This window comes from Sapajus apella, unplaced genomic scaffold (genome assembly GCF_009761245.1).
Source record: "Sapajus apella isolate SASKATOON/1434 unplaced genomic scaffold, GSC_monkey_1.0 scaffold41, whole genome shotgun sequence".
Lineage (NCBI taxonomy): Eukaryota > Metazoa > Chordata > Mammalia > Primates > Cebidae > Sapajus > Sapajus apella.
Genome location: NW_022436981.1, coordinates 18,548,828 through 18,572,282, shown reverse-complemented (window position 1 = coordinate 18,572,282; position 23,455 = coordinate 18,548,828). Strand labels below are relative to the sequence as shown.

The window sequence follows — 23,455 nt, the reverse complement described above, 5'->3', positions numbered from 1 at the left end:
CCCCACCAGCATCCGCACCGGGGTAGTGCCTAGTGGAGCTATGAGGAGAGGGACACATCCTCCAGACCCCAGAATGGTAGATCCACCAACAACATGCACTGTAAGCTTGGAAAAGCCAGAGACATTCAATACCAGCCCTGAAAGCAGCTGGGAGGGGGGCTGTACCCTGCTAAGCCACAGGGGCAGTGCTGCCCAAGGCTGTGGGAGATCACCTCTTACATCATCATGACCTGGATATGAGACATGGAGTTAAAGGAGATTATTTCGGAACTGTAAGGTTTGATGACTGCCCTACTGGATTTTGGATTTGCATGGGAACTATAGTTCCTTCGTTTTGGTTGGCCAATTTCTCTCAGTTGGAGCAAGTATATTTAGCCAATGCTTTTACCCCTACTTTATATAAGAAGTAACTAACTTGTTTTTGATTTTATAGGCTCTTAGGCAGAAGCAGCTTGCCTTGTCTCAGATGAGACTTTGAACTTGGGCTTTTGAGTTAAGGCTGGAATGAGCTACGACTTCAGGGGGCTGTTGGAATGGCATGATTGTGCTTTGAAATATGAGGACATGAGGTTTGGGAGGGGCCAGGGCTAGAATGATATGATTTGGCTGTGTCCTCACTCAAATCTCATCTTGAATTGTAGTTCTGATAATTCTCATTTGTGGTAGGAGGGACCCAGTGGGAGGTAATTGAATGATGGAGGTGGTTTCCCTCATGGTATTCTTGTGATAGTAATTTCTCAGAAGATGGTTTTCTAAGGGGCTTTCCCCTTCACACATCTCTCATTCTTCTTCCTGCCACCATGTGAAGGACATTTTTGCTTCCCCTTCCACCATGATTGTAAATTTCCTGAGGCCTTCCATGCCATGCTGAACTGTGAGTCAGTTAAACCTTTTTCCTTTATAAATTACCCAGTCTTGGGTATGCCTTTATTAGCAGCATGAGAATGGACTAATACAGCTACTTATAATAGTCTAGAGAGGAGGATTTGTGGGGAACTAGCCAGGATAAAATTTTTAAGAACTCACAGGGGAGCTGTAGCAAAGATTATTTTGTAGTCACACTCAGGGCTGTTCTGTTTGATCTTGCAATTTTCCAGTTCAGCTGACACCCTGCTGACACCCTGGCACCCCCACAGTACTCCAGAGATAGAGGGAAGCAGAAACCTCGTGACCATTAACCACAGTTCACGGAGCATCCTTAATACCACAGCATACCTCATCTTTTCTCAGAGACTATGTGATCAAACCACAATAAAAATCTAACTTGGAACAAAAGTGGGGAATAGAGTGAGGAGCATGACTCTGGCGAAACTTACTCATTTTTCCATGAGACAGAGCCTTCCCCCAATTATAGCCATAGTTTTGAATTGCAGCATACTGGAATATCTACCAATAACTCAGGTTTTATGCAAGACATATAATTTTATTTTCTACATCTTAATTTACATTTCTAGCCTCCATTCTGATGAGATAACAGAAAATCAATTTCAGTCAATGAGAGTTTCCTTCTCTCTCCCTGTGATTTTATCACAGTGCCAAGGCACAGATAGTACAGGTAATCATGTAGATATTAATACCATCCGATCACATTGGCCTCTGGTGAAATAGACCAATTTTTCCTGGTTTTATCATTTGAACACACAGAAGGCAGAACACAGGAAAGACTTTTTTTAGACATAAGGGCAAGAAGAAACTCACTTTAGTGCTTTCTTCCCTATAAGAAATAGCATATAAGTAGTTATTAGAAAATTAAATGATTATTACTTTCCAAAATATTACTCTGAATCTTAAGAAACATACCTTAATATGTACTCAAGTGTATTCAGTCATGAAGAACTAAATAGCCATACCAGAACTTTGCAGAGATTTTTTTTTTCAAACAAGGTCTTATGCAAATAGCTATAGTATGAAATAATTAAATGAGAGCCTCTTCTGTTTAAGACCTGGATTGGAGGTAATAGGAGGAGTTAGATAAGGAACTACTGGCCCTACCCTATGGTTTCTCTGTTTCTGCTAGAATTTCTCCTGTGTCACCACTCTGGAATCTAAACAATTATATGGAAACATTTTGAAAAACACTGCTGCATTTTAAATGTTTTAATTTGAATAGTATTAATAGCAAAATAGTTACAGGTAAGTATATGCATTATTTGCTAGAGTTAAAAACTAGAATTTTTTAATATTATTCCTGAAATAATAAAGATGCAACTAAATTCTAAAATAATAAAAAATGATAATCTTCCTGAATATCACTGCTTCATAATTGTCAGAAACTTGTCATTATTCAATGAAATCTAATTCAACAACAACAAATGTATTTAAATGGCCTATTTTGATAAGACATGAATATTTTTCACTTTTTTTTAGAGAAGAAATAAAGCATACCACCTAAAACAAGTTTCTGGAAACAAGTAAATTAAAGCAAATTCTAATACTGCCTTCTATTCAAACCTCTGTGTTTGTTACCGAATAACTCAGAATTTTAAATCTCTCATTTGTTAAATGCAGGTAATAATGGTACCTGCTGCAGAGGGTAATTGTGCATACAGTATAATGTACTGCATGTGCCTTGCATGTAGAAAGTGCTCAATAAATGTTTGTAAGTATTTTGTTCTTGAGCATTTTCAAATTACAAATATATGTGTATAGCTTTTCATTGTAGTGAATAAAAACTACAATTATCATACCACTGTGTCCAGGAACATGAAGTAATGGTTCATTCAACATTATGTCATTATTATTGAATACCATACAGTGTTGTCTTGAAAAGAATGAGTTCTTGAGTTAGAGTTCTACTACCGTCATCACTTGCTGTGCAACTTGAGTCAAGTCCCACAACTTCCCAGTGTTACTGGGCTTATTGAGAATCAAAAAAGCTAAAATAGGTGAAAACATTTAGTATCACTTAATAAATGTTAGCCAATATGATCATTAATAGGTTATCATCAACATTGATATTTTTGTTATCTATCATTAACTTTTACCTAAGGGCAGCCATTGTATGCTGGGTGACATTTGGAAAATTTACTCATGTGCCTGGGTAGAACATAGAAAATTTTACTAAGATGTACCATGATGTCTCAAAAAAGTTCAAAATAAAGATGCATAAATAAAGTTAAACCTTCAATTTCTTAGCACCTAGCTATGGTGAGTGATAAATATTAAGTATTTATAAAGATTTGCCTAATGAATAAATGAATGAATGAAGTGTGAATAAATGAGGTAATCAATATAAGGAAGACAAAACAAACCAGTGGATAAGCAAAGAAAAATAAAGGCCTAATGGCTTATAAAGAACTCATGCAGAGATACATCCACATACACTAAAATATGAAATAATTTTAACAAGCTCAGAATTTGAGTGGTTTACTGCTGCTCTTGTTAATTTGGCATAAGTTCAGTTGCCATAGATCAGAGACTAGAAAATGAAGATTTTATAACACCAGGGTGAGAATTAATTTAAGCATCAGAATTTTATATCTGAGTTTAGGTTCTTATTCCTTTTGATTATAAATGTAGAAAAAGGGATTTGACTTTGAAAGTACTTGCTAAGGAATGATCATACAGGCAAAAACACAAATTCCAGGAACTGAGCCAGGCTCTGATTTCTTCTGTCCCTGGAGTGTTTTATTTAAGGAAACCATTGATTTCTGCCACTACTCTGAGGAAATTCATGTGCGAAAGTTGCCAGAAAATCTGCTTCCAATTCAGTTTTCTAGGATCCTTTCCAAGGAGAGATCAACTTCTTTTGGATTAGCACATGAGCAGCTTTGCTGAAAGTAGCCTTTTATACATTAAGCTCGGTTTTTGTCCGATATGTTAAAAAGGAAAGAGAAAACTCTCTGTGATAGTTTCTATGAAGCTCAGAAACTACAGCTTGCTTTATTTTAATATTTAGCAGAAAGAAAAATACTACTATAATCAAATGAAGTTTTTCCAAAGAGAATGTCAGCAGTTTATGATTTGCCTGAGGCTTATTTGAGAGCATTTCCTTACAATATGCTAAAGTACAATTAAAAATGTCTAGCTTTATGTCTTGTGATTTGAAGAACAATGCAAAATGACTAGCAATTTTTATTAATGAATAAACATTCTTTCAAATTAGGTCAATAAAAAAATCTCACACTTTGCAGCTTAAAATAATGGAACATATGAGCTCCTCCGAGTAACTGATGTATTTACTCTTAATGCATATGGACAGAACATTGTACCCTCAGAATGGGCCTCAGACTCATACATAAAACATCCAAGAGCAACCTGATACAGGCAGAGCATGCTTGATATTCTCGCCAAGAGTAATTCCATATTAGGATGGAGAAAATGTAAACCATGATGGTGTTTAGTCTCAAATAAACATGGCCAGTGATGCCATGACTGAGAAGCTACATAGATACAGTTTGGTTAAAAAGTTTATTATTTTTTGGAGCTGCACAGAAGGCAGAACTGAAAACAGAGAGCTGCCACGTGACTTGTGGAACTTGTGCTTTCTGTGTCAGAAGCCATCAGGCCTATCTTCTTGTTTGAAATGAATTTACAATTTCATGAAAAACACCTATGTGGCTCTCAATGTACTTCAAACACCACCAAACCTACCACCAGATACTAAAGATGCTGCAATCCATTTAGTGTAGTAGTTAGTTACCAACATCCAGAATCTTCATCACCAGTGTGGTTCTTCTGGTCACATATTGCCTATTCTTGTATGTATGTTCATACAACTATTGTTTGTTGCATTTTTGCACTGGATTTTTTATTGGAAAATTAAAGAGCGATAGACACACCAATCCTCTCCAAATTCTACTTTATTTCAGAGGTAATTACTTATATATTTTTGGAAGTTTCTTCTATATTTCAACATACACGCTTCTAAATAATAAGTGCATTTTACAGTTTTTCTGTATTCAATTCCAAAATTATCACTGACTTTTTGTTCTGAAGGATGAGGAATTACCTGTCTTATATCAACCCTGCCTGTTTTGCTTGATCATCCCCAAAATTAGATCCATTGTTTGAAAAGCACAAAGTATAAACCATTATAAATAGCATGTACTGATATTTTTGCACAGCCAAGTATGCTATAGTTACCTTTCCTTATAACTTCACCGCCCTTTCCAGTAAATAATGTCCTTGTTTATATTTGCATAATTTTATTATGCTTATCTTTTTTTAAACTCTTCAGAAGATTTACTTTATGACTCCTAGTAATGAAACTTCATTTTGCTATTCTGTTTGGCCAAATGGTTACTGAATGTCTTATTTTCTCTTTCTTTTGTTTCATTTGTCTGAAATAAAATGCTAGAACATAGTGTAGATTAGCTTTTTGAATCAAAGGTTGCTTGGAAAGTGACAGTCTTGCCACATCGTTATGTATATTTATTCCACCCTCAAACTTAATTTTATACTTAGAATTTATACACGAAATGCGAACCATTTCCCTCAGAATTTTGAAGGCATTGCTCCATTGATTTCTAGCATCCTGTGTTGCTGTGAAATGTCTAATAATTTTCAGATATTTACTTATTTATGTATGATATCTTTTAATTTCTCTTCATTTCTTATGAAAGTTTTGAGGTTTCTTCTCTATTTTTAGTCTCCTGAAATTTCACAAAATTGTGCAGTCTTACTCCATGCTGGCTGCTATAATGAAATACCATGAACTGGGTAGTTTATACATAATAGAAAATGAACTATCATAGTTCTGGAGGCTGGGAATTACATGATGAAGGAACCAGCTGATTCAGTCATGGGTAAGGGCAGGATTCCTGGTTCATAGATGACGCTGTCTCAAAGTGTCCTTACATGGTGGAAAAGGTGAGCAGTCTCTCTCAGACTTTTCTTATGAGTGTGCTAATCCTGTTCATGAGGACTCTGCCCCCATGACCTAACCACCTCTCAAATGCGCCACATGCTAATAACTTGAGGGTTAGAATTTCAACATATGAATTGTGGAAGACACAAATATTTAGACCATAGCATGTGCTTAGTGTTTTTCTTTTATATTCCACTCTGCTGGATTCCCATAAGCCCTTTGTGGCATCGTGCAGCAGTAGTAGTTTCTTAGTCTCTTACATTCTTTCATTGATTTTCTACATTTTTATCTTTTGTCCTAAGCTTTGGGATATTTTCTTTACTTCGTGTTTTTCCTGACACTGTTGTTTTTTGACAAGAATAAGCTTCTGTTTTCTCTCTGAGGATATTATTACATTACAGTTTTTTGAAGATTTTGTCTATTCTCTCATGTCTCAATTGTGGTCCCAGCCAGAGACAAATATATTTACAGTCAAAGAGTTTAAACACAGAGAGTTTAATGGAAATGTTATTTATAGATGTTTGGACATTGGCATGGGAAGCAACAGGAGACTCATAATGGCCAAGAAGCCATTACCAACTGCAGGCCTGAGAAGGAGGAAGTATGACCATAGCCTAGATCTTGGAGCTGTATAGGATGCACTATCTGACAGAAGTTTGCAGGATGGAGAATCAGAACCACTGCCAAAACTATGGCATAGAGGGGATAAATATCTAATCACCTTTAAAGGAGAGTGGGGAATATATGGCTGCACAAGGTGAGGAAGGGGAATTTGCTTGCCCTGAGTATAAGCTTCAACTAGTATCCGTAGTGTTAATCCTGCTCCTTTCACCCTGTATCTCATGCCTTTTATTTTTATGGAATAAGCTGGCTCTCTTCTACTAGTATCCTCCTCTACAGTCATGAATCATAAATTCTGCTAAATTAGCACTTCTTCATCCAAAATTTAGTCTCCTTTTTTAACTTTACCATCCACTTGTATATATATCCATTTTCTATATCTTTGTGAATTTTTACTTTATTTATAGTAAAGAAAAAGAAAGTAGAATCTCACTAAGGAGAGGTGATAGAGGATAACTGCACATGGCTGATTCTTTATCTTTAAACAGAACTAATAATACAATTTACTTTTGTGATAATATCCAGTTGCAATGTAGTGGCCATGCTGATTTCCACCAGAAGAATACAGTACATGCTTCACAGCTGAAACACCTGAGGTTCTTTGAGAAAAGAGAGAAAAAAAATTTTAAATGAGGGTCTTATTAGACATCAGCTTCTACTATTTTTGAAAATCAAATTTGCCATTATTAACCCCCTTAGCATCTCAAATGCCTTCTCCCTTTTTCTGTACTTATTCATCCTCCAGCATATCTCTATGCACCCCAATATTCATCTGGCATACTTAGGTAGACACTGAAATAGATAAATAAATACTAACAAATACCTTTCAAGATCTCCTCAGTCTAAATCTCCTGAGCCCTCATTCTTCATTATTTGTTTGGGGACAATTGTTCTAAATAGGCTATTAAAATTTTTTATTTAAAATTTTTTACTTATACTAGTTTGTCAAAGAATGATTGTTTTTCATGTGCTCTTAAAAAAATTACTAAAATATTCATGGTTGCAAAATCTAAAACAAATATAAAATATTCTGTGGATATTAGAAAATTATGTATGTTCTGTTTAGAGGCAAAAATTTGATATCTATTTTAATTACATTTTATTGGTCATATTTTTCAAATGTTCTATATTCTTATTTTTTCAGTTTATTTCATAATCTAGTAATGTATTAAATTTCCAGGCTATATTCAGATATCAGTTCATTCCCCTTTAATTTATAACAGCTTTTACTAATAACACATTCATCATTTTAGATATATTTATGTATATATACACATATATATGCATGTGTATATAAACATACATACAAATATATGTATTATATACATATACATATATGTTGTATATACATACATACCTACAAATATACACATATGAAAACATATATATGTGTATATGCGTGTGTGTGTGTGTGTGTGTGTGTGTGTATGTGTATTTGATATGAGGCCTCACTTTGTAACCAAGACTAGAGTGCAGTGACACAATCATAGCTCACTGCAGCCTCAAACTCCTGGGCTCAAGCAATCCTCCCAACACAGCTCCTGAAGTAGCTAGGACTGCAAGTGCAAGGCACCACACCTGGCTGGTTTTGAAATAAAATTTTGTGTATTGGTAGGATCTCACTATGTTGTCCAGGCTGGTCTGGAACTCCTGGGCTCAAATGATCATTGCCTCAGGCTCCCGGTCTCCATGCTGAGATTATAAGTGTGAGCCACGCTGCTCAGCCTGTTTTATATATTTAAACTGCTTTGGGACTTTTATAAATACATGAGCCTAATTATCTCACTTTCTGTTTTGAATTTTGATTGCTGCTGAATGCTAATGCTTGACCCAATTTTTTGGATTCCATTTGTATGATCTAACTTTGCCAACTCACTTCTAAGTCATTGGTTCTCACATGTGTCTTTTATTTAATTCTCCAAATTTGAGAGACTTTAACCTAATTTTAATAATTTGTGTTCTGCTAGTTACTGTTTTATGTTTCATGGATTGTCAACATTTTTCTCTTCTATGGTGTTATATGATGCTGTATTGTAATCATTTTATCACTGACTTCTAACATAAACCATTATTTTATAATTTGTGAATGGTCAGATTAATTTTATATACAATCATCTTCAATATATTATTAAATAGCTGCCAGACTTAAAAACAGAACTACAGCTTTTTAACATCCCTCTAAGCAAGATTCAGTGTTTCTCGCCTTATTATCCCCACACATACACTTTGTAATATGTAAAATCATTCATCTTGAATTTCTAAAGACTTTTTAAAAGAGTCCATACTTTCTTAAAAGCTGATTAAACTTTATGCTGGTAGTTAAAACCAAGATTAAAATAAAAATTACTACTCAACTAAAATTTTTGAGTATCTAAAATTCGAATGTTTTTCTCTTAGCATAAATGTTATAGGTTTTGTCTGAGGAACGAAAATGTCCTTGAACAAAGCATAGAAAGTTTATCATCATAGTAGGTGAGAGTACACAGAGTAAAAACCAATATATATACACATCAGGGTGACCATGTAATATTCAGTCAAGCCAGTGTTCTGGCTAGAGTCTATGTGTTTTATTTGTCATATTACTCTAAAAGACAAAGAATTTTCCATGGCTTATGAAAATATTATGAACGTGCTTTTTTCACAAATACACACACACACACAACAACAACTTGGGCTTCTTCGATTTAAATATGAGTGTGAAAGACAGAATGGCATTTAACAAGAAAATAAAGAAATTTAGTTTTCATTTAAATCCAACTAAGATTGTCTTTCAATGGCAGTGATTATTAGCCATCTTTTCCTCTTAGAGACCATTTCATGGCTTGCTTCAGTGGAAGTAAAAGGCTCATTGGACGTGAAGATTCCCAATAGTGACAAGATAGCAATGAGACTAATTTCCAATTAGGAAAGCCTTGAAACTAGGTACAATAAAAATCATATTCAGTCTCAGATACTATTTTGAGGATTCACTCTCATTCCATGGTAGGAAAATATAATAAATCAGATTTTATTTTTAGCCTTGAGTTTCTATCAGCCATCAGAGAGTGCTGCAGAACAGAATCTGACTGTTGGAAGCAAAGAGAAAATGTTAGCCAGGACCCCTAAATGTTGTGTTAATTCTCAGACTCATGGGTCCTGCCTGGTTAAATGTCCTGAATCCTTTTTTTTTTTTCTTTTTTTTTCATCTGCACTAACACAGTGCTATTAAATCTTAAGAGTCCTTAAGGCTTGGAGGAGGCTGAGGCAGGAGATTTCTTAAGAAATCTCCCTTGAGCCTCTTTGATAAGAACATTACTTACATTCGTGAGGATTCTACCTTTATGATCTAATTACCTCTCAAAGGTACCACCTCTTAATGTCATTTTGCAGACTCGGATTTCAACACATGATTTTGGAGGGAAATGTAAATGTTTAGACTGTAGCAATATCTAATATTGATAATTAAAGAGATTAATAAGTTTTACCTGGAAAATATGGTAGTAATCAATGTCTGAATTACTTTACTGGAGCTGAATACATGATTTCAATACAGTTCCAAGAACAGGACATCTGCCATAGTTCACTGAACATTGTTTTTCTCAGTTTAGTTTCATTTAGACAGTTTGTGCTTTGCTTCAATAGTATTCTGGTTGCCGATAATATCACTTTTACTGTAATTTCTACTCTATTGTTTTTCTCATTCTCTTACTCTCTCAGTATTAACCTTGGTGCATGCAATCTGTATTTGCTAAATATGTATTTTTTCACAGTTAATTTAAAATTATTTTACAGAAACAAAAATAATTTTGTACATATGAAAATATGATAATGGTGTTACCCATTTCATGATCCAGAGTTGAACAATAAGTTCAGATGAACTAGAATACTGACATTTTGAAGCTAGAAAAATACTGCTACACACAGAGTATAAAATGCAAGAAAAAGCAAGACAGTTTATTTTTTAATTAAAAACCTTTTAAGAAAAGACTGAGTTCTAAGAGATTGTCTGCCCTAGAGTGAAAGAAACAGACATAATTAAATTTTAACAACAGTCTAAACAAATCAAATGATATGGACTAAACTGTGACACACATGCTTCCCCCAATTCGTATGTTGAAGTCCTAACCTCCAGTACCTTGGAATTTGATAGTATCTGGATATAGTGGCTTTAAAGGGGTAATTAAGGTTAAATGAGTGAGCCCTAGTCAACTATATGACTCGTGTCTTTATAAGAAAAGGAATAGACATGAGGGATATTTGTACACAGGGAATAGGCCATATGGGATACCTGCAAGCTAAGGAGAAAGGCCTCAGGAGAAATCAAACCTGCCAGTATTCTGATCTTGGACTTCTGGACTTTAGAACTGTGAGAAAATAATTTCCTATCATTTAAGCCACACATTCCATAGTATTTTGTTATGGAAACCCTAGCAAACAAAAAGCATCACACCAAATCAGAATAAAACAAACTCCCTTTAAGAAGAAAACGATGATAGACTGGGCAAGAAAAATGTGGCACATATACACCATGGGATACTATGTAGCCATAAAAATCGATGAGTTCGTGTCCTTTCTAGGGGCATGGATGAACCTGGAAACCATCATTCTCAGCAAACTGACACAAGAACAGAAAATCAAACACTGCATGTTCTCACTCATAGGCAGGTGTTGAACAATGAGAACACATGGATGCAGGGAGGGGAGCATCACATACTGAGGTCTATGGGGGGGAACTAGGGGAGGGACAGTGGCGGTGGGGAGTTGGGGAGGGATAACATGGGGAGAAATGCCAGATATAGGTGATGGGGAGGAAGGCAGCAAACTACATTGCCATGTGTGTACCTATGCAACAATCCTGCATGTTCTTCACATGTACCCCAAAACCTTAAATATGTATGTGTGTATATATATACATATATATATATGTATATAGATGAAGAAAATGAACATTCATTGAGCACCTAACTATTCTAATTTCCCATGTCTCCTATTTGGCAATGAATAGATGGGTTAATTAAGATATACATTTTTACCCATAACTTTAGACACATCATTTTATGGATATGAAAACTGAATGTGACACTGGGGCCTGTTGGGGGAGTGATGGGGGAGAACATCAGGAAAAATAGCTAATGCATGCCGGGCTTAACACTGAGGCGATGGGGTTGACAGATGCAGCAGACCACCATGGCACACGTTTGCCTATGTAACAAATCTGCACGTCCTGCACGTGTACCCCAGAACTTTAAAATAAATAAGAGTGTGTAAAAAAGTTAAGTGGCCTTGCCTTTTTCCCTAATCCCATTTTCCCCACCAGTTTCCCCACACATGGTATAATTGTGCAGCAGTCTCTCAGGACTTATTTCAACTTACCCCATCTCACCTTCTGCCCCCAAGAACTTTGGTATATACTGTTCCCTCTGCCTAGCACACTCTTACCTAATTCTGCTGGTCCACTGATTCTTATTTATTATTTAGATTCCATCTCAAATCTCACTTCCTTGGGAGTGTGTTCCCTGACATTTCAGGTTAAATCAGTCCCCAATCCCATTAAGCATCTTGATGTTTGATGCATGTTATACTCTCCCTTGAGATTTGACTTACAAAAGAAGGGCTTTAATGCTGTTTTGTTCATCTTGCATCCGGCGTGGACTGTCTTGCCTGACACATGGTAATATTTTAAAATATCTATCTGAGAAATAAAGAGTAAAAGTTTGCTAGAGAATAAATGGTAAAGCTGTGATTTGAAATGGAGCCTTTCTTACTCCAAAGACCAGGCTTTCCCTATTTCCTCTTAAAAGTACACACATGCACACACACAGACACACACACACACTCCACATATGTATAACGATTTAGGAAAGGACTAGAGAACAAAAATAATTTAGGTGTTTCTGAAATAGAATCCAGGTGAATCAACAGCATATATGGTTTCAAGTGACTATGAAGCCTTATTGTCTCTTTTCTCCCTCATGTGTTACAACAAAGTAATCTAAAGCTCCAGTGGCATTGTCAAAGGCTAATAGATTTTATGAGTTGTTGTGGAAATGCAACTAGATTGAGCCGAAAATGCCCAACTATAATGTTGAGCTTTGTCAAACTTAATTATATGACTAATCTGACTAGGGAATTATTCCCCAATTTTACATAATTAAATAGCCATCACTCTTGAAAGTGTAATGGGCTAACCACCACCAGCACAGGATATAAGAAATACACTTTCAGGGTAAGCCCTACTCAAACTCCCAACATCTCAGCAACCCAATGGGCTGGTTTTTGGATTCATTAACAAAAGGAGGTGAATCCATGTTCTCAGAGGAAAATTGCGTTGCACCAATCATTTTGAAGGTGCTTTTTGATCCTCCCTTCACTTCTGTGAATAAGCAGTCTTGATTCATCACCTTCACCTCCGGTGTTTTCTTGAACTGTTCTTGCTGATCTGAGTACTTGCAGGTAGTCACAACATGGCCCAATGTTATCTTCAGGATTGCCCATAATTGGAAGAAAAATATCTAACAAATCAAATTTAAAAATTACTTTGACGGGGTTTTTTTATTCCTTTTAATAATTAAGAAAAAATTTCAAAGACTTTTTGAATATTCAGAAACTGTCAAATATCATATTTTTAAATATTTATAAAATTTTGACAAATATAAAATATAAATGTCTGCTAAATTAACCTGGTTTTCTTGGTGTGTTCTTTTTATAAAATCAATATTTTATCTCAAGGGAATATTACTATATGTGGCTTAATTGCTCATAATGATAACAATAATTAGATATATTGTTCTTAATGAAATTGTCAATGATCTTAGTATTGAATAATGTCAATTATTTTAGTATTAAGTGTTGTCTTATAGCTCCCGAGATATAATTTAATTAGAATCACAATGATTAATGCAGAGTATTAACCATATCACTAATAATTAATCTCAATCACAAATGCAAAATCATATTTTAAAATCTATTCAGTGGAAAGATCTGAATTTCTAGCAGTTCTTTCAGAAGAATCATGACACGATACGGAAATTATTTTGTCCCCCATACAAACACACACACACACACACACACACACACACACACACACACAAAATGTCTGTTTGCAGGGTTTTTAAGAGCATGTACCCTAAAAGAAAAAATTCAACCAGAATAATGTTTGCTTTAGAATCTGCCAGGGAGCAACTCAGTTGCATGGTATTTTTAATATGGAATTCAAAGTTTTTAGCAAATCTTTGTTCAGCTGCCCATCAGTTTCAGAAAATCTAACTAGTGCTCAGTGAGGGCTAACAGTTGCTTTGCCAGTGGGAAGAACCATGGGCAGAGGAATGATCTGATCCTAACATAGAGACCAGAACCAATCTGTAGTCGAAGGAGGTGGCATTTAAGCACCTGGCTACATGATGGCTTCCTGCCAATGAAAAGGTCACTACCTTAGAAACACATTTATTTAGGACAGAGAACATTTCTAGGAACACGGTTGTTCCTATCAACTAAAACTCAGATGTTATTTTCTAAGGCCTTAGTCAAATGCCTAAGTTTTATCAAGAAATCAAAGATGGATAAATCATAACTCAGCTAATTGAGAGGTTATTTTTTCACTGGAGAAACAAACAGAAATATCATACAATCACATAAAAGGAGAAAGCAATATGTAATTGAATGCAAAAATGAGTGGCACCCTTTAATGGGGTTAGACATTAAAGAGATCACTAAGACTGCAGATTAGAAGCTTTTTATGTAATAGGTGGGGCTTAGATAAGCTCTTAATTATAATATATAAGTTGGTAAAATAAAAACCTTGGCAAGTAGGGAAACAGGATTCAACAAAGGGTCAGAAGAATTCATAGACAAGTGGAGATCTTTACATAACCAAGAGACTGAGAGGTACAGCATAAAATGTCTGTTGTAGAGCTGTCGTAGGTATAGATAACCAAATAAGAAAAGCCTAAATTGGAGACTTCAGGGCTTGAATTCCAAATGAATTTTTAGACATATTTAGACTTAATTATTTTGGCACTATTCTACCATTCAAAGTTTTAAGCGAGGAAGTTCACTTTAAGTTTTTCAAAGATATGACAGGATATAGTAGAAGCTGGGAACAATTCTATGTCACCTGTGGAAATTACTTGAACAAATATGAGATTGAATAAGTCCCCTTAATAGACATATCTGCCATATCTCTTTAACTCCCTCTAAAAATCGATTTGCAGTTGAAGTTTAATAAATATTTTTAAGCTAATGAATGTATTTTATATTCATTTGAATATAAAATATCTGTAGCTATATGGGGTAATTTGATAAGATGAAAATATTGCACCAAAAATCATATGTACTCCATAAATTTTTAATACAAATACGATAATCAACAAAGTAAACACACGTGTTCAGGTTCTATAGGAAGGTTTATTACTTTCAATTAAGAATAATTTTGTTAAGCTTAAGATTCAAGACAGTAATTTCTGAAGCTTGATCATTGTAATGCTCAAAAACAATCAGATGAGAGAGTTGATTTCCAACATGATGGAATTTTGCTATTTTCTGCCTTTTTAAATATTTAACTAGAGAATTTGCCTATTTCATCGATCCCCCTGTCTTTGCTAACACCTGTGCAAGTTTAGAACTTGCTGTGTAACGATACATTAGCCATGTGAATAATATCACAGTAGGTCCCACTCATCTCTATGGTGTTCAGCACCTGCCTGACCTTTCCTGGCTTCTACTCTGAATACTGAATGGACAGAATTTATAGCTCACTAAACTTTTCTTCCATGTTCTACTTAGAAGAGTAGTTAATGATTACTATTATGTAAGTCCAAATGACAAACATGAACAATCACTGCAAGTTTGGAAGAACAATTAAAGGTAGTTCAAACATCAGTGGTCCTCAAGAGAGTTTTACATGTAATTACACGAAAAGGAAAAACTATTCTACTTGTTTGACCTTTAAAGCACCCTCTGTGCTGATTTTAGAAAAAGCATTTAAAAAGCCTTGATGGAAAAATTTTACAGTGCATGGTGAGCTAAGCAAACTGTTCATCAGCAAATGCTAAACAATAATGTTGTAAGACGGTTTTTCTATGTTCAGTCAATTCATGTTAGATTCAATCGAGCCCAATCAGCACAGGATTGCCTCTGCTCTAATAAGCCTACGGGGAAAGATACGACTGCTGTTAAAAAGTGTGTCTCTTGAATAAAATAAAAACCTGCTAGATGAAATATTAGAATTGCATCTATGGCAAAGAAAACCTGATGGTCTACGTAGTTATAATGGAGGCGTGCTTACCTTTCATCTTCCTTCAACATAGCTGCCAGCTCTCTAAATATATGTATGAGAAAAGATGATGTGCCATCCTTGTATTCATTTACAATGAGTAATTTATTTCAGATATGATAATATCTTTGAAGACAAGGATAACCATGCAGAATTTTAAGTATGAAAGAAAAATTCCCATATTTATCTAAAGGTGAAAACCTGCACAATTATTATATAGATAATAGTATTCCTGATGGGAAAGCTGACTAGCCTCTGTGACAATGAATAGAAATTCTACTAAAATAATAAAAATCCTAAGTTTCAAGGAAAAACTGCAAATGCTATCTATCTATAAATAATTTTCTCATGATATATTATTAACTTTTCCCCAAGACCCTTTTTTCTTCTATTTATTTATTAATTTCAAAAATCATAGCAATTCTCTAACTTAGAATTGATAGTCAAAGGCTAATCACCTGATTCATTGCTGTTCGGGCAGAAAACCTTAAGGAACTGAATTCCATGCAGCTAATAGTAATTAAGAGAGACATGAATTGAGATTTTAACAGAAAGTATTATCGGGACCAGGTCCAATTAAAAAGTCAAGTTATACTCCACCAGCATTAATACAGCTTCAAATAAGAAAATGTAAAAGATATTTTTGTACAATGAGTCAAAAAATCAGTCATCTTGATACCCTAAGTACTGTAGGTAACACAGTCTTAGTCAGGGTCTTACCAGTGAAACAGAACTAACAGAAAATTTATAGTAAGAGATTTATCTCAAGGAATTGGCTTATGCAGTTGTAGGTTTTAGATGAACAGGTACAAAATTTGCAGAGTAGGCCAGCAATTTGATGATAAATCATTAAAATTTTGTATAATTTGATTCAGTAACTCACTTCTAGTGAATAAATTCTCCTTATGAGAAAAAAACTAAACAAGGGTGAGATGACCTCCCAAGTATTAATTATTAAATAATTGTGGTGTGCTTCTGTAATTTCAAACTGTAAACAAAATATCCAATCATGAGATTCACTTAAATGGTGATATATAACAGAAAATTATGAAAACCAGAAAATAAATGCACATATATAGTTATTGACCTATATTTTAAGTCAATTGATGTAATAGTTGATATGATTATAAAAGCTAAGTGTGGATGTTGGATAAGTTTGTTTATTTTTAAAACATTTTCTAATGAGCTTATATTGCTTGTTTAGCCAGGAAAGAAAACATAGAGTCCATATATATTGTTTTATGTTAGTCTTTCAGTTGTCATAGCCAAAGATCAAATAAATGTGTTTGATATCTTAATGGGTTTCATTTCTGAGAAGTGAGTTCATTAGCGAAGTGTGAATGAATAATTATTATTACTATGTTAATATTATAAAACAGTACAAACTCTTTTTCCAAACATTAAATTTTAGAGAATTATTAAAGCAATTGTGCTTTTTTATTTTCATCATTTAATGAATAGCTTCCTGGAAGCTATATTCTCCCTCAGATATTTTTAACAGTTTAATTGTTAAGAAGTAATTAACCCAGAAAGCTTCTAGTTTGCTCCTGAATACAGAATCCAAGAATATCTAGTAGTTTCTAAAAATGTTGAACACATTTTCTTCCATATTTTTAACATAGGGAATATCATTGATATTTTTAAAAAATTGTGAAAGCTTTCTTTATCAAAGCCACAAGGTTGGCTGTATGACCATACCTGGTCTTAGGTCTATGAGGTTCATATCATGATATATATAGGATGCAAAGAATATCTGTAAACATTTTATTTATTTTTTATTTATTTTTTATTTTTTATTGCATTTTAGGTTTTGGGGTACATGTGAAGAACATGCAAGATTGTTGCATAGGTACACACATGGCAGTGTGACTTGCTGCCTTCCTCCCCTTCGCTTATATCTGGCATTTCTCCCCATGCTATCTCTACCCACCTCCCCACCCCCCTGTCCCTCCCCCATTTACCCCCAACAGACCTCAATGTGTAGTGCTCCCCTCCCTGCATCCATGTGTTCTCATTGTTCAACACCTGCCTATGAGTGAGAACATGCAGTGTTTGATTTTCTGCTCTTGTGTCAGTTTGCTGGGAATGATGGTTTCCAGGTTCATCCATGTCCCTACAAAGGATACGAACTCATCATTTTTGATGGCTGCATAATATTTTCTTAAGAAGAAAAAAGTACATACATGATAAACATGATTTCACTGTTTTATTACATTCTACATTTATTATAAACCTGGATAAATGTGTTTGCGTGTGTATATTTGTGATGCATGTGCGTATGTAAATCCTGACCATATTCACATATCAAGAACACGTCACCCAACAGCAGACTTTCCGGTGTCATGTAAATGTTATTAAAATTGACAATATGCTGGGCTATGCAGCCTGAGTCAACGTATTTCAAACAATTAAAAGCAAATATTTTCTTACTGAAAGAGAATCATTTACAGGTTTGATCTATTTAATCCATTTTAATCCATCTCCTTCCATCTTTGCTAACACATGTTCAAGTTTAAAACTTGCTGTGTAGGCCAGGCACAGTGGCTCATGCCTATATTCCCAGCACTTTGGGAGGCTGAGGAGGGTGGATCATAAAGTCAAGAGATCAAGACCATCCTGGCCAACATGGTCAAACCTTGTCTCTACTAAAAATAAAAAAATTATCTGGATGTGGTGGTGCACCCCTGTAGTCTCAGCTACTTGGGAGGCTGAGGCAGGTGAATCCCTTGAACCCTGGAGACAGAGGTTGCAGTGAGCCGAGATCGCACCACTGCACTCCAGCCTGGCGACAGAGCCAGACCCTGTCTACCGCCTTCACCCCACAAAAAAAAAAAACAAAAAAAACTTCTTGTGTAATAATGTGGTAACCATTCAAATAATATCAGTTGTAGGTCGGCCACATCTCTATGGTGTTCAGTAATTACTTGGTCTTTTCTGGCATCTCCCTTGAATATCTATTATTAAATGCCTATAAAATTATTAAAAATTAAAGGATAATTTCTGAACAATCTCGATTTGAGCTAAAATTATTTTAAAAATTACAAGAAAATACCTGTATATTTGTAAATTTGACAATGCAATTCTAAATAGCATTGAGGCAAAAGAAAAAAAATCACACAGGAAATTAGAAAAAAATTTGAACACATACTAATGAAAAATAGAACTTGTTGAATACAGTTAAATGTATGTTTAGAAAAAAGTTTTCTATCCTGAAAGCATATGTTAGAATAGAAACCTTAGAAACAAAAGATTAAATTAAGCATGCAGAAAATTAAAGAAAGGAAATCACAAAGATAAAAGCAGAAGATAATAAAGTAAAAAACAGAATAGAGACTCTTGACAGTACCAAAACTGTGTTCCTTGAATTTTTATGCTTTCTACCAACATTGATTTACAAAAAAAAAAAAAAAAAAATTAGAAAGGACACAATTATCATACCAAAAAAAGGCAGACATCAGAGTTCCAAAAGGAATAACAATCTAAAAAAAAGGAAATTATGTAACACTTTTTGCCAATAATTTTGAAATTTTAGATTAAATGAAAAATTCCTAGACAAAAATACAATGTGACAAAATAGACATATTAATACATAGATAATTTACATCAAATAAATATATGTAATTTATATTGACCATCTCCACAAAGTAAAACAAAGAAAATTTCAGGCTCAGTAGGCTATACCAGTGAATTCTATCATACATAAAAGGTAGATATAATATCAGTGTAACACCAACTTCCTGAAAAAATGTGAGGACAGCATAACCTTGATACTAAAATTGTACCAGAGCAGTACAAAAATTGAAATTGAAAGGCCTATACTTTATTAACATGTATGTAAAAATTCCTTAATATATGGAAAAGTAAATCCAATGTTATATAAGAAAGGCATATATCATAACCAAGTTAAACTTACTCCAAGCATACATCTAACTTTTGAAAAACAGCAAACATAATTCATCCCAAGTAAGAGAAAAAGAAAAAAAAGGATATTTAATTATCTCAAGAAACTGAGCAAAGTAAGATAATTTACTATACAAAATATCTAGACTTACAAAACATTAGCATTAGGCAGTATCAGTATCGGGCAGTGTATTATTGACACAAAGGTAGAAATATGAACCAATAAAAGAGAACTCAGGAACACACACACACACACACACACACACACACACACACACACACACACACGTTACAGCCAAAACAATGTAAAGGGGATAAATGAAGGACTTACTCTACTGGGTACTAAGTACTGTATTTTTAGAGTAAGTCTTAAGACAGTGATATATTGGTACAGAGACAGAAAAATTGACCAGTGGAACAGAAAAGAGAGTGAGTCTACAAATAGACCTACATATATATGGGCATGATTTATGACAGCGATATTGTAGAACAGTGGAGAATGGATAGTTTTCTTCCACTCATGTTACTGAGTCAATTGGATTTCCATAAAGAAAAAATAAAAACTGATACATACTTGGGGCTATATAAAAACCAATCTCAGATGGGTTGTAGATCTAAATGTCAATTGTAAAATACATTTTCAAAAATGGATTAGGTAGGAACAACAACAAAATAGTAATTGTTATGTAAAAGATTGATCAGTTGGCATAAATTAAGATAAAAAACTTCTGATTATTAAAAGAAAAAAAAAAAAACAAGAGAAAGTAAAACTGTAAGACATCAAAAGGAAAAATAAAATCCTTACAAAATATATAACCAGTAGAGCATATATCCTAAACATAGAACTCTAAATTTTTTTTTTGGTAAATGTTCAATAGAAATGCACATTTATTTGTGCACACCAAACAATACATGCAAGCATGTCTATAGCAACACTATTCATAGCTCAAAAATTTTAAACATTCACAGTATACCAACATTAGAATAAATTATAAAATATCTGTTTAGATACATTGAAAATGAATAAGCTAATAAATTCAAATACATAATATATATATATATATATATAAAACATTATGTTGAATGAAGACAGAAGAGTTGAGAGAGAATGTGTTGTGTGCATGCATGTGTATTGGAGAGGCATGGTCTACATAGTAATTTTGTGCCATTTGGACTAGGTAGTGGGTACTCCAATATGTTCACAATATAATATTTCATAGAGCTTTATCCTTTACCCTCCTTATTATGTATGCCATAATTCAATATAAATATATGAAAACCAGAATGTCACATATTCTTGGAACAGAATGACATTGATACAGAATGACGTTGCCGTGTAGATGCCTTTTATAGTATAGTATGTGTAGTATTATTTTGAAAAGGATTATCATAAAGATTACTTGCTTGGTAAGTAGATAAATTGAACAGATAGTGGATTTACCACCTTTTTCTATAAGGGTTAAATAGTAAACATTTTTGGCCTTTTGGGACTTAAAGTCTTGTTTCAGTTATTCAATTCTGTTATTAAAAAAACCCATAGACTATAGGTAAAGAAACATGTGACTGTGTTCCAACTAAATTTTATTTACTAAGAGATGGAAGACAAGATTTGCCCTAGGGTGTAGTTTGTCAGTCTCTGGATTAAATGATTAGTTAAACGTATGGCTAGAGTAAATGGCACATGCATATCTACATGTTAAAGTATTGATGAAGTATTTTGTCTTTTTCACCTTTTTAAAAGAACGGGCGTATGGAAGTTATTACTCGGAGCTTCTTCATTAAGTTATATTTGATTTGTTCTCTTTTTTTTTTTTTGAGACAGAATCTCTCTCTGTCACCAGGAGCCAGGCTGGATTGCAGTGGCGCCATGTCGGCCCACTGCAACCTCTGCCTCCCTGGTTCGAGCAATTCTTCCGCCTCAGCCTTCCGAGTAGCTGGATGTACAAGTGCGTGCCACCAACCCAGCTAATTTTTTGTATTGTTCAGTAGAGGCGGGGTTTCGCCATGTTGGCCTGGATGGTCTCGATCTCTTGACCTTGTTATCTGCCTGCCTCAGCTCCCCAAAGTGCTGGGATTACAGGCGTGAGCCACCATGCCTGGCTGATTTGTTCATTTTTTAATTTTTCTGCACTTATTCATATAATTTCTATTTCTACCACTAAATACTATCTGCAGTATATCATACAGTGATACAGTGTACAATATATCTTTAGGTGGAAAAAATTACAGTTTTCTACCTAAGGATATATTGTAACCTGTATGACTACATTTAAATTTGATTATTTTTAGTATTTTCACTCACACAGAAAATTTAACAATGTAAAAAGCTGAAATGGAATATTGTAATCAGTCATTGTTTCAGTTACAATTTGGAAAGATCTGTTTAATGTCAGGATTTATTTATTTCATTAGTTGATTGCTATAATTTGTTGTGTTGTCAGACTAACTTTGTATTTATATGCTTAAAGCATTAAGGATTTCTAATTTAGAACAGATCGATCTACTTCTGACTTTGTTTTATTGTAAGATAATCTATTTACTTAAATTCTACTTTTGACAATAGCTTAATTAATTGGTCAGACAAATGTTTATGTAACTCATACTAAAACCATAAATTTCTTTCTTAAATGGTTACAGGCAAGAGTTGGATCCATGTAAAGCTGAACTGACTATTCTAGGGAGAAATACACAAACAAGCGAATCTATCAATCATGTACTTGGAAAACCCCTGCCAAAATCAGGATCTGTCTTTATTGGTGGATTTCCAGATCTTCGTGGGAAAATCCAGGTATTTCTATAGATGTTTTAAAATATTAATTATGTCATATTGAAAAATGAAAAAAAACTTTAGAAAAGTTTTCTGGGTAGTGCAGCCATCTGCATTGTTTCAAAAAAGGTTTTGAGTGATTCTACTAACGTCTAATATATACTTTATTTGTCATACCAAAGTATAATATAAGTTTACTGTTCTTGTTAAAAAATAGCTCCAGCGTTAGTCCATTTTCCCATCTTATGGCCATAGTATGTGTATTACATTTCTTAATAATATTTAGCATGTGAGCTTTTGTACACCACTAAGAGAGTGATTTTCACTGGATATTTGAATGGGTTGTCTTAATAACACACCACAAATATAGTTTGAGAAATGAAATTGGAAGACCATTCCAAGTCTCTGTTTCATATGAGCTTACTAAAATGTGAGAATGTTTATTACAGTCTTTTGCACACATGCCAGCCCACTCTAAATTTCCATTTAGATAATTAGCTTATTGTTTTCATTATTAAGCTATATTTCAGGAAAATAGCTTGAAAGCTGACTTAAATGCTGCTATTTGGCTCCATTTTATGTTTCTGCAGTGAATTGCTTTAAAAATTTAAGGTTGTTTGTTAAGTATACCAGTAGCTTATTACATTTATTAATCTTTTCCTTTATTCTATTTACCATTGTGTTTTACCTATTTGAACATACTATTTTTACACTATTGGAAATATAAAATGCAATTGTTTCAAAGTCCCACAAATAATGTAAATTGATACACATACATCTACTTACTACAAATATCATGACTCCATAGTATACAAGATAAAACAATACGTAAAAACAAAATTCATAAGCATATTTGACGTGACAACTATGCCTTTAATGAAATAAGAGAATTCTGTATCTGTAAGCATGCAGAGATTCAGATTCAGATTTACTCCATTAGCAGTACAGTTGTTGATCATTAAACAGTTGTTTGTAACTTTTTCTATAAAATTCATTTGTTTCATTGAGTTTTTCATAGCTGAAACCATCTATAAGCTCCATAATAGTACAAAATATGTTTTGTTTACTTTTTTATACACCAAGACAAGGACAGTTCCTGTCACATAGT

At 34.0% G+C, this 23,455-nt stretch overlaps 1 protein-coding gene across 1 annotated transcript in view; it reads left to right on the top strand.

Annotated features, from left to right (window-relative positions):
• Positions 1–23,455, top strand: part of LOC116565901 (protein eyes shut homolog) — a 774,713-nt gene that overhangs the window by 610,973 nt on the left and 140,285 nt on the right. The window contains exon 16 of the mRNA XM_032299846.1: positions 22,218–22,368. Within this exon, the coding sequence (XP_032155737.1) occupies positions 22,218–22,368 (151 nt within the window). The remainder of the gene's footprint in view (positions 1–22,217; positions 22,369–23,455) is intronic.